The 12,912-nt window shown below is 43.4% G+C and overlaps 1 protein-coding gene across 1 annotated transcript in view; it reads left to right on the plus strand.

Moving 5' to 3' along the window:
- The first annotated feature begins 6,499 nt into the window (after positions 1–6,499).
- The window catches only part of MPHOSPH8 (M-phase phosphoprotein 8), a 57,061-nt gene continuing 50,648 nt past the window's right edge, over positions 6,500–12,912 (plus strand). Inside the window, exon 1 of the mRNA XM_084878560.1 lies at positions 6,500–6,896. Coding sequence (XP_084734686.1) covers positions 6,681–6,896 — 216 coding nt within the window. The 5' untranslated portion in view covers positions 6,500–6,680. The remainder of the gene's footprint in view (positions 6,897–12,912) is intronic.

The raw sequence follows: 12,912 nt of genomic DNA on the forward strand, positions 1-12,912 counted from the left end.
CATCACTAAACCCAGGGTCATCTAGATTTTCACCTATGTTCTAGAAGTTTTATAGTTTTGCACTTTACATTTAGGTCTATGCCAGTTTCAGTTATTTTTTATGAAAGGTATAAGGTTCACTACCCCATCCTAGGCCATTTACTCTCTACCTTTTCATAAAACCTTGGTTTCTCTAGTATACAATCTTTTGGCTACCTCCTACCTGTCCTCATTGCTGCTATTCACCAACTGCCCAATATCTACCCTTGTTCACATGGTTTGGGATTTCCTTTTCTATTGCTAGTCCTGCCAACTTGAGTAACTTCCAACATCCTGCTGTATGACCCATCCTAATTCCTTGAGCTTGAACTGCAGCTTATTGAATCTTGGTAGAAGGCCTTGTGATCAAGTTGGTAACCAGAAGAATGAGAGGCTTGTAAGGAGCTCCCACCTGCCTCCATGTCTCCCTGGGAGGCCGTCATGAGATAGTTTCTCATCACTTTCTAGTTCTGGTGAGGTATGAAGCTCAGGATCCAGCTGCAGACTACCTCCCCACCCCGCCCTCCTATCTGCGTCTAGAATTGGCTCCTCAACAATGATGTGTACCACAACTCATGTAGCAATATCTAGCTGCTTTGGAAGTGTGGGGCAAGGAGAGGTGGTGTCTTTGACTTCTCTTCCTCTGGCTATTTATGTATTAATTTTGTTTGTTAATCCTCACCTGAGGATATTTTTCCATTGATTCTTAGGGAGAGTAGAAGAGAGAGGGAAAGACAGAGAGAAACATCAATGTGAGAGAAACATATCGATTGGTTGCCTCCTGCATGGCAAGGGCCTGGGCCAGGGAAGAGGTTGCAATCAAGGTTCGTACCCTTGTCCGGAGTTAAACCTGGGACACTTGGGTCCACAGGCCGACGCTCTATCCACTGAGTTAAACTGGCTAGGCGTTCCTCTTGCCTATATAAATCACCTACTAAGTCACCTAAATCTACAGTGGCCTGACATACATATCTTTGCCTGATAAACAGTCTTTTCATTATTTATTAGATTAAGGGATTTAAATGATTGGTAATACCCGGTAACACAGAATAAGTGAGTAAATAAATAATTCCTTACATTGTTACTGGAAACATTCTAGTAAAACAAAATTTTGCAAGATAGGTGTTTATCAAAATTTAAATCATGCCCTCCTTGAACTATAAATTTCACTAAAAGGAATTCAACTTTTAGAAATTCACCTAATAGAAATATGGACACACACAGAACAAAGTGCAATAAAACTCACTTTAAAAGTGATATAAATGGGTGCCTATGTATGTACTACATAAAAATCTGTCATGCCATCTTACAAACTGGTTACCTTTGAGGAGTAGGATCTTTATTTCTATCTTATATATTTTGGGTTAAGTGAAAAATTTTTCCATGAATATATATACTTAATTTTTTTACCTGTGGCCAGGTAGCTCAGTTGGTTAGAGCAGTGTTTCCCAACCTTCTCTCATGATGAGAATCACCTGATGGAGTTGTTAAACCACAGATTCCTGAATCCCAACTAAGAAGTGCTAAACTAGAATTTTTGGGAACATATAGGTAAAATTGTATACTTAACTAGTGCTCTAACACAGATGTTATATACAGAGCACTAAGTTAGGTATGCAATTTTACCTATATGTTCTCAAAAATTCTAGTTTAGCACTTCTTAGTTGGGATTCAGGAATCTGTGTTTTAACAACTCCACCAGGTGATTCTCATCATGAGAGAAGGTTGGGAAACACTGGGTTAGAGCATTGTCCTGATACATCAAGGTTGCAGGTTCAATCCCAGGTCAGGGCACATTCAAGAATCAGCCACCGAAACCGGTTTGACTCAGTGGATAGAGCGTCGCCCTGCGAACTGAAAGGTCCCAGGTTCAATTCTGGTCAAGGGCATGTACCTTGGTTGTGGGCACATCCCCAGTAGAGAGTGTGCAAGAGGCAGCTGATGGATGTTTCTCTCTCATCGAAGTTTCTAGCTCTCTATCCCTCTCTCTTCCTCTCTGTAAAAATTCAATAAAATATTAAAAAAAGAAGAATCAGCCAATGAATGCATAAATAAGTGAAACAAAATGGACATTTTGCTCTTTTTCTACCTTTCTCTCTCTCTAAAAATTTTTTAAAAATATTTTTGCCACGGTTTTATAAATTTAGAACCTTCTTTGGTTTCCTCTTCTGCTGACTGTGGAAGAACAGGGTTAGTTGTCCTATAGGATGTTGCACATTCTGGATTCGTCCAATTACTTCCTTTTCTCTTTTCCATGTTTCTTGTAGACTGAGTAGATTAAGGATCTACATTTTTTTACAAAGCCATTGAGTCTGGTTATTGTTCTACTTTTAATAATGTTTACATTGATCAGTGAGTTTCCACAGTGGTGGTGTGTTTCCTCTGAATCTGTGGAGAGATATTTGGCATCCAGTTCCTCATCCATCTTTCACCAGTTTTGTTGCCTGAATCATTTTCAGGAAATATTATGATTCCCCTATACATATTAACTGGAATTCTTCTGAACTAATGAGCTTTCTCCCTTCAATAAATGTTATTTGGTTAGACTTTTTAAAAAATATTTTTTATTGATTTCAGAGAGGAAAGCAGAGGGAGAAGCAGAAACATCAATGATGAGAGAGAATCATTGATCGGCAGCCTCCTGCTTGCCCCACCCTGGCGATCAAGCCTCGGTGCATATGCCCTGACTGAGAATTGAACTGTGACCTATTGGTTCATAGGTCCATGTTCAACCACTGAGCCATGTTAGCCAGGCTATTTTTAAAATATTTTTTAAAAGATATCTAATTATTAGAATTGTTGTATGTCTGTCTTTTATAGACTGAATCTCTGGAAGGCAGACTATGCTTGCTGTATTTCTAATGCCTAGTATCATCATAGTACATTTAGTAAGCTCAACAAATGACACCAACTCAAATAATGCACCAACTCAAAGCTGGTGATCCTCTCCATAGGGATGTGCCAATCATAGAGTACTCTTTAGTTAACCTCTGAGTTAAATTTAAAAAGTTAATCCTATAAATTAAATCATGATGACTATTTGTGATTCAAAATGAGAAAAATATTTACTCTTAAGTGGACTTTTCCAGCAACTTTGGGTGACTACCTTTGTCAGTCATTTATAAACCATAGAAGATACTTTTAACACATATTCTGATGTGTTTTCTTAAATTTTATTTTTAATTATAGTTTACATTCAATATTATTTTGCATTGATTACTTGTGTACAGCTTAGTGTGGTTAGACAATCACATACTTTACAAAGTGACCCTGATATTTCAAGTACCTACCTGATATGTAGTTACTACAATATCATTGATTATATCCCCTATGCTGTACTTTATATATTTAGGTGCTCCTATATTGGGTGCATATATGTTTACCAGGGGTTATATCCTCTTGTTGGATTGATCCCTTTAGTATTTTTTTAAAATATATTTTATTGATTTCTTACAGAGAGGAAGGGAGAGAGATAGAGAGCTAGAAACGTCAATGAGAGAGAAACATCGACTAGCTAGCTGCCTCTTGCACACCCCCTACCAAGGATGTGCCTGCAACTGATGTACATGCCCTTAACCTGAATCTAACCTGGGACCTTTCAGTCCGCAGACCGATGCTCTACCACTGAGCCAAACCGGTTTCGGCCCTTTAGTATTTTTTAAAAAATATATTTTGTTTTTTTACAGAGAGAAAGGGAGATGAATAGCGAGTTAAAAACATTGATGAGAGAGAAACATAAATCAGCTGACTCCTGCACACTCCCTACTGGGTATGTGCCCACAACCAAGGTACATGCCCTTGACTGGAATCGAACCTGGGATCATTTCATCTGCAGGCCAATGCTCTACCCACTGAGCCAAACCGGTTAGGGCTGTTCCTTTTAGTATTATGTAGTGACCTTTGTTGTCTCTTGTGACAGCCTTCATTTTAAAGTCTATTTTGTGGAATATGAGCATTGGTACTCCAGCTTTTTTTTTTTTTTTTCCATTTGCATGGAAAAAAAATTTCCATCCCTTCACTCTCACCCTGTGTGTGTCTTTGGTGGGTCTCTTGTAGATAGCATATAGTTGGCTCATGTTTTTGTATCCATTAGGCAACCCTATACCTTTTGAGTGGAATATTTAATCCCTTTACATTTAGGGTTATTATTAATAGGTACTTATTTATTGCCATTTTAATTCTGTATGCCTAGATTTCTTCCTCTGTTTTGTCTTCTCATACAGCAGTCCCTTTTAGTGTAGCATCTCAAATCTAGAATGAATGCTAGAAGCTCTTTATTTGACCATCTATTTTGAATGATAGTCTTGCTTGATATAGTAATATAGTAATCTGTTTTCAGATCCTTGCTTTCCATTACTTGAATACTTCATGCCATTCCCTTCTGGTCTGTAGAGTTTCTGATAAGAAATCAGGTGTCAGCCTTGTGGGAACTCCTTTGTAGGTAACAGTTTTTCTCTTGCTGTCTTTAAGACTCTCTGTCTTTAATTTTTGGCATTTTAATTCTGATGTGTCTGGGCATGGGCCTGTTTGGTTTATCTTGCTTGGGGTTCTCTGTGCCTCCTGAACTTGTGTGACTTTTCCTTTACCAAGGTAGGGAGGTTTTCTGCCATTATTTTTTCAAACACTTTTTCTACTTCTTTCTTTCTTTCTTTCTTTCTTTCTTTCTTTCTTTCTTTCTGCCTCTTCTGGCACACCTGCCATTTGAATATTGTTACGTTTCATGTTGTCCCACAGCTCCCTTAAGCTGTCTTCCTGCTTTTTTATTTATTTATTGTTTTTTCTTTTTGATTCTCTAATTAGGTGATTTTTTTCAATGCTGTCTTCTAATTTACTGATTCGATCCTCAGCTTCCCCTAATCTGCTATGTATTCCTTCCAATGTATTCTTTATTTGTTATGTCATTCTTTATTTCCAACTATTCTTTTTTCTTAGTTATTGTATCTTTTTTCATACTGTTGAGTATCTTTACATCATTACTCTGAACTCTGTTTCAGATAAATTTCTTATCTCTGCTTCATTTATCTCTTCTTCTGGAGAATTCTCTTGTTCTTTCATTTGAGGGTTGTTTGTTTTCTCATTTTGGCTGTATGCTTGAGTTTGTGACTATGTATTAAGTAGATCTTATACACTTCTCAATCTCTAATGTAGGACACTATCAAATGCTGTTTCTTATTAGATCAGGCAAAGACTCACAGCCTCCAGAGAGCACTTCTGCCTACAGACTGATAGGATTCTGATTTGAATGACCCCAAGCAATCATCCTCAGGTGTGGCAAGAATTTTTTTTTCAACAGGTTGGGGCAGTTGCTTCTGCCTAGAAGCTAATTGTTATTTTTACTTTCTTAAGTGTCCTTAGGGCAAGGTGTTTACCAATGGGGTGGGTCAACTGTCTTCCCCTCATGAGGCAAATGTCTGTGTGGGAAAGCTATCCTCTGCTGTGTGAGGGAATGACTCAGGCCAGGAAACTGGGGGTGTGTCTGCCTTCTGAGCTCTATCCCCAAGTCCTCAATCCTGGCTTCTGCTCACACAGCTCCAATCCACTCTGCCTTCCCTCTGCCAGAGCAAAAGGTGGCTCTACAGGGAATTTTGTGCATTGGCTCTTTAAGAGGGTGTCTGAATTTCCAGCAATCTCTCCCTGGCAGATAGCAACTCCTCTGCGTTTCACAGTCAGATGTTATGTGTGTACCTTTCTCAGTTGTGGTGCTCTCTGCTGGGGCATCCAGCTTGGGTATTAAATCTTGGATTGCTCAGCGGCAACCCCCCACAGCAAAGATATCTTTCTAGAACTTCTGTGGGCACCTAGCCAGCCGTTTCAGGCCCTGCCCCCCCATCAATCTCTATCCAATCTCCACTTTCTGTCTATGGGTATCAGGGTTCTCTCCTGCGAGACTTCTGTTGATCATGTAGGAAGTTTTTCTGTATTTTAGTTGTAATCCCAGCTTGTTTCTGGGAGCATGTCTGTGCGGCATCCACTAACTCTGCCACCCTTTTGAAAATCTTTACCCTATACTGTTCTTTACATCCCTGCGACTATTTTGTAACTACCAATTTGTACTTCTCAATCCTCCCATCTTTTCATCCAGCTCCCACCTCACCCCACCCCATCAGATAGTTCCAATATAAAACACCCAAATGGAATCTGGAAACATGATTTTCAGCCTGATAATAAAAATTGTGTACACTCGCTAGAGTGTCCGGAACTCTGCATTGTTGGCAGGCGTTAGCTCACACAGCTGTCTTACACGTGAATTTCTGTTAAGCTCAGGCTGGGTCTCGATGGCGGGGGTAGGGGGTGAGGGGGGTGGGGAAAGCCTTGGCCCGCCCACCAGTGCGGCCGGCGGAGCTCGCCATCTCTCCCAGGCCTCCGCCAGCCCACAGCCCGCCCCGCCCTCCCGCGCGGTAACCCCGCCCCGCCCCGCCCCCGGCTCCGCCCCCTCCTGGCTCCTCTTCCGCCCAGCGCGCCCCTCGGCCCGCCCACCCACTTCCCGCGGCTCCGGCGGCTCGGCGCCCGCCTCCACGGGATTGGCTGTGAGAGAATCCTCGCGGGGCTCCGAGGCCGCCATTGCTGAGCCTCCGCGGCGACCGCGGGCCGCGCGGGCTTGGGCGCGCAGAGCGGAGGGCGTTGGGCTGCGTCGCGACCGCCCTCGGGGTGTCCGCTCCGCCATGGCGGCGGCGGCGGCGGCGGAGGGCGCCGGCATGGATGCGGTTCCCGCGCCGGGCGCCCGCAGCCCCAGCACGTCGCCTGTAGGAGACGGCGAGGAAGCGGCGGGCGAGGAGAAGAACCCGGGGCAGAAAGGAGCGGAGGCCGCGGGCGACAGCGAGGAGGACGGGGAGGATGTGTTCGAGGTGGAGAAGATCCTGGACATGAAGACCGAGGGGGTACGTGAGCGGCGGGGCGCGGCGAGCGGGGTCCGGGGAATGGTGGGAGTGGGGCCCGGCAGCGCCTCGGGCGGGGGGTGAGGGTCGGTGGCCGGTTCTTAGTGTTGGGTGTTGACACACCTGGTTGGGGCCATGTTACTGGAGAGGGGGGACGGGACGTTGAAATTAGTCCGCTGCCCAGAGTCCGTGTCCGAGCTGTCCTTTCAGTTTTTTTCGAAACGGAGTCAACTTTCCGGTGTGAAATCTTCAGGATTATCAACTGTAATTGAAAAGTAAACAAAAATGTACACGTCCAGTCGCCTTCTGCATCCTCAACCCTAGAGGGTGCATGTAAAGGTTTACCGAAACTGCCCGCTGTCACCCCGCCTCCTGGGCATCACCTGAGGCCGCCCCGGGCCCCGGCCCCCCGCCGCCCCTCCGGCCGCTCCGCTCCCCGCCGCCCCCGCCGCCCCCGCCGGCCCAGCCGGAGCCCCTGCTGCCGCTTCCTCTTCCCGCCTCCGCAGTGAGCCGGCCCTCTCGGGGCTGTTTCCGCGCTTAAAGCATCAGCGCTTCGTTTTATGTTGTTCTCCTGCTCCTTGGAATGTGATTTTGTTAATCTTGGTTTCATGTTACTTAATCCAGTGCCCAGCATGCAGTTAGCGCTTAGTGTATATCCCTTTATTCAATGAGGAAATGAATTGTGGGCTGGAGGCCGGGGTGAAGGGGAGAGATAACCGAAGGCCCCACACATATACTGTAGTGGATTCTTTCATTGTCAATTAACTTCCCTTTCGTCTTATACTCCCTTGATTTGATTATTTTCAGTCATTCAACAAACTTTTTAATCATGTCCTGTGTGCTAGGGGCTGTGATGGTTCCTGAGTATATAGAGATGAACTGTAGCTACACACTTGCTGACATTGAACAGTTCTGTCCAGTAAATAATTGAAGTCCAGTGCCATTAATACTATTGTTAGTTGCACAATACAGTAAAGATAGGAACATTTTTAGGTATAATTTCCCCAAATACATTGTAAATTGTAGAGGGCCAAATGGGAAGACTCCTGGACATTCTATAGATTGTTGCTGACTGGGCCTGGGGTATTGACAGAATCATGTCAGTTGCACTCCCGCCCTGGGAGTGCGGACATGTTCTTAGTTCCTGGCTTGTGTTTGTCCAGGAGGAAGGAGTGGGTGGGACCTGGGCTCTCCCCGGCTCCTTGTTTTCCTGTGAAACCCCTTGTTGGATTGGAGTATAAATAGATGTGCTGTGTGTGGCTCAGGAGGTCGTCAGTCTCTCTCCGGCAGAGGAGGTCAGCGGCCCTCCCAGCTCTCAGCTTAAAATCTATCTCTGTGTCTTCTTTCTTTATTTCTAGTATTTCTCAATCCCTGGCCGCCTCCACTTAGAACCCGTTCGTTCATCTCTCTTTCTGTGCGGGACCAGAAAAGGGAGATCCCCACCTTCAGCCCCACCCCTCCCCGCCACCCCACACCCCCTGTAAATGCCTTGAGGTCAGAGATAGAGCCAGTCTTTAAATATTTTGCATCACCTGCATTTAACACAGTGCTTGGCACATAGTAAATATTTAGAAAATATTTGGCTAGGAGGGTAGTATCTTTAGAATTAAGAGAATTCATCTTTTCATGCAATCTTAATTTTGTAAGCCCCAAAGAACTGTAGGCAGTATATCTAAAACCTCCCTCCGGCTCACCCACTTTAGTAACACACACTCACCTGGTTAGTTTCCCTAGCCAACAGCTGGGTGGACTTCAAGCCGAGCTGGGTACTGGATATAGCAGTACCAGCCCGCAGTAGCACAGCCAGAAACAGACTAGCTGCATTGGGACAGGACATGAACTGAACCAATGGTGCAAAATTTCTGGACACTGGGAACCCAAGGCAGCCTTCTACTCTTACCACACCACAACCTCCCACTGTAGGTCTCTCCAAATGTTTTCCTTGGGACTCTGAAAGAACATGATTTCCACTGGCAAGAGGAAGATGAAAACAGTACTGGAGATGGACAGTAGTAATGGTTGCACATCAATGTGAAAGTATTTAATGCCACTGAACTATACATTTGAATATGGCTAAATAGCAAATTTTAAGATACATATATAAAAAAAAAATAAAACTAAATTATTTTTAGTTACCTGTTGTACTCTTTGCCCTTTTCTTGTTCATTTACAGCCAATCCTCTTTTTTGAATGTCTCCCATCTCAAATAATTCAGTTCTCAACCAAGTTGTTAACAGAAAAAATTTCTCCAAGTTGTATTTCTGGGTTTTTTTTTGTTTAAATATTACAAATAGTAGTACATATGTCTCCCTTTGCCCCCCCCCCCCCAACTTTGATTTTTGAACTGACAACCCTTTTGTGCTGATAGCTCAGTATAACAAAGAGCTCTCAGGCCACAAACAAATGAGATAATGCTTCTGTTGTTGGGGAAGTCAATTGTAAGACATAAAAAGGGCCTGGAGTGCTAATATTGCTAAGGGTGTGAAAGACATAATTATCACAGGCAATTTATTTATTTATTATTATTTTTTTAAATATATTTTATTGATTTTATACAGAGAGGAAGGGAGAGAGATAGTTAGAAACATCGAGGAGAGAGAGTCATTGATCAGCTGCCTCCTGCACACCCCCTACTGGAGATATGCCCGCAACAAGGTACATGCCCTTGACCGGAATTGAACCCGGGACTCCTCAGTCCCCAAGCCGACGCTCTATCCATTGAGCCAAACCGGTCCCGGCATCACAGGCAATTTAAAAGATAGAAAAACTGTTGTAGATTTTGATAAATGAAAAAACAGTTAGCCAGGGACAGCATTTCAGAGGCAATGATATATGAACAAGCAAAGATGGTGACCTGAAAAACACCCCTGGAATGAGTACTGAAAGTGATTTAAGCCTAGTAGAAGGTGGTTTGATAAATTTAAGAAAAGAAGTGTTTAATTATAGATTAAACAGTACATTAGATATGTACTGTATATAAGAAAGGTTAAAACAGAATCATTTGTTTGTCTGAAATGGATTAATTAAATTTACATTATTCCAGCCCTACCTGGTTCAACTCAATGGATAGAGCATCAACTTGCAGACTAACAGGTCCCAGGTTCGAATCCGTGAAGGGACATGCCTGGGTTTGGGGGTCGATCCCCAGTGGGGAGCATGCAAGAGGCAGCCAATCAATGATTCTCTTTAATCATGGATGTTTTTATCTTTCCCTCTTTCTTCCTCTCTGAAATTAATAAAAACATATTAAAATTTACATAATTTCTAATGGGGAAAAAAATGATTCAGTTTATGAACAAATTGCTTCTAGAACAGCCTTCCAGAATGAGTTAAGCTCGAGAACCAAGGTTCCACTATATAAGAATTTTCTTTTTACATATAAGAATTTTTCTTTTTAAATATTTGTGGCTATTCAATCTTTGTCATATGTATTCCAAATTTTTGCTTCTCAGGATTTCTGGTTTACTTTTTCTGCTCAACACCCAATCTTACTGAGGAGCAAGAACAAACTCAGCAAATAGTTTTCTACATGAACTACAGAGAACCATTCTGGCTGTACACTTCTGAACAAAAAAGGATACACACACTAAACCTGACAAGCTCAGGGGAGTCTTGTATGGTGAGCCTTACAAAACTCAGAAACCTACTAGTAAAATAACCACATAGGGTAATCTGAAATTAAAACTTCCTAACTAAAAGCCAGTCATGGCAGGGAGGCATGTCCTGGTATCTTCCTTGACAAAGGTCAGTCTTTACTTAACTGAGCCTGTCTGTCTATTGTCTTTTTGTATCAGCTGATAACATACCTTTGGAATGTCAGGGTAATTTTCTTTTTCCAGACTCCTCAGAGCACAGTCTCCCATCAGAACAGGAGTCCACATAGCCCCTCATTATTATTGTTATCCTGTTAATTATTACTATTTTTTTTAATATTTTTAATTGATTTTTTACAGAGAAGAAGAGAGAGGAATAGATAGTTGGAAACATTGATGAGAGAGAAACATCGATCAGCTGCCTTCTGCACATCCCCTACTGGGGATGTGCCCACAACCAAGGTACATGCCCTTGACCAGAATCGAACCTGGGACCCTTGAGTCCGAAGGACAACGCTCTATCCACTGAGCCAAATTGGTTTTGGCTTTGCTGATTTTTTGCTTAGAGAATTTGTCCAATGGTGATAGTGGGGTATTAAAGACCCTGCTATTATTATATTGCTGTCAATCTCTCCCTTGATATTTCCCAGGAGTTTTTTAATGTATTTGGGTACTCCTGTACTGAATGCGTATATGTTTACCAGAGTTATTTCTTCTTGTTTGATTGCTCCCTTTAGTAGTATTAAGTTGCCTTCCTTATCTCTTTTGATGTCGTTCACTTTGAGTTCTAATTTGTTAGATATAAGTATTGTTACCCCAGCACATTTTTCATTTCCATTCACCTGGAAAACCTATTTCCATCCCTTCCCCCTCAGTCTGGGTATGTCTTTTTTTTCTGAGGTGGGTTTCTTGTAGACAGCAGATATATGGGTCATGTTTTCTTATCCAATCCGTTACCCTGTGTCTTTTGATTGGGGCATTTAATCTACTTACATTTAAAGTTATTACTGATAGGTATTGTTTGTCGCCATTTTTATTCTTTACCCTTGTGTTCCTTCTTCACTTTCTATTTCTTCTTTTTACAGCAGACCCTTTAGCATTTCTTGCATTGCTGGTTTGGTGGTACTAAACTCCCTTAGTCCTTTTTTGTCAGTGAAGCTCCTGACTTCACCTTCAATTTTGATTGATAGCTTTGCTGGGTACAGTTTTCTTGGATTCAGACCCTTCCTTTGCATGACTTTGTAAATTTCATTCCATTCCCTTCTTGCCTGATGTGTTTCTGTTGAGAAATTAGTCACTAATCTAATGGGGGCTCCTTTGTAGGTAACATTCTGTCTCTCTCTGATCACTTTTAAGATTCTTACTTTGTCGTTGGTGTTTGCCAATCCTACCTAATAAAAGTAATATGCAAATTAATCATCACTCTGCTCCACAAGCCACGCCCACAAGCCAATCACACTGAGTATGCAAATAAACCCAACCAAGATGGTTACATCCACAGAGAACAGAAGGGAGGCATTTTCCTGGCAATGGAGGAAGCCAAGCTTTCCGCCTGCCCTTGTCGGCCTAAGCCTCCACTCAAGGCTACAAAGTTTCAATGATAGAAGGAAAACAAATCCAAACAAATGGCTGGCATCACCGAGTGAGCAAGAAGCTTGGCTCCGTTCCAGGCAACAGAGTTTAAATTCTGGAAGTAAATATATCCCAGATACCAGGGCCTCTGCTTGGGTCGCTGAGGGGTGTGGCCGGCCTGCAAACCACCACAGGCCCCTCGCTCAGGAACCCCCACCCTGATCTGGGATACCCTTCAGGGCAAACCACCTGGTCCACACCCATGCACCAAGCCTCTATCCTATCTAATAAAAGAGTAATAAGCAGATTGACCATCACTCCAACACACAAGATGGCTACCCCCATGTGGTCAAAGATCCTGCCCCCATGTGGACACAAAATGGCCAGCAGGGGAGGGCAGATGGGAGGGACCAGGCCTGCAAGGGAGGGCAGTTGTGGGCGATCAAGCCTGCAGGGGAGAGCAGTTAGGGATGACCAGGCAGGCTGAGGAGGGAAGTTGGGGGTGACCGGGCCTGCAGGGAAGGACAGTTGGAGGGGACCCAGGCCTGCAGGGGAGGGCAGTTAGGGGGGACCCAGGCCTGCAGGGGAGGGCAGATAGTGGCAAACAGGCTAGCAGGGAACAGTTAGGCATCAATCAGGCTGGCAGGTGAGTGGTTAAAGGGTGATCAGGGTGGCAGGCAGAAGTGGTTAGGGGCAATCAAAAAGGCAGGCAGGAAAACCAAGATGGTGACATAGGTGAGCAACTAATCTGCAGCCTAGCACAATTTCAAAACTACAACTAAAGAACAAAACGTCTACCACCCAAAACCACAGGAAAGCTGGCTGAAAGAGAAAGGAGCTCATGCGCTGAAAAG

Source organism: Pipistrellus hanaki (assembly GCF_964339955.1).
Source record: "Pipistrellus hanaki genome assembly, chromosome: 3".
Classification (NCBI taxonomy): domain Eukaryota; kingdom Metazoa; phylum Chordata; class Mammalia; order Chiroptera; family Vespertilionidae; genus Pipistrellus; species Pipistrellus hanaki.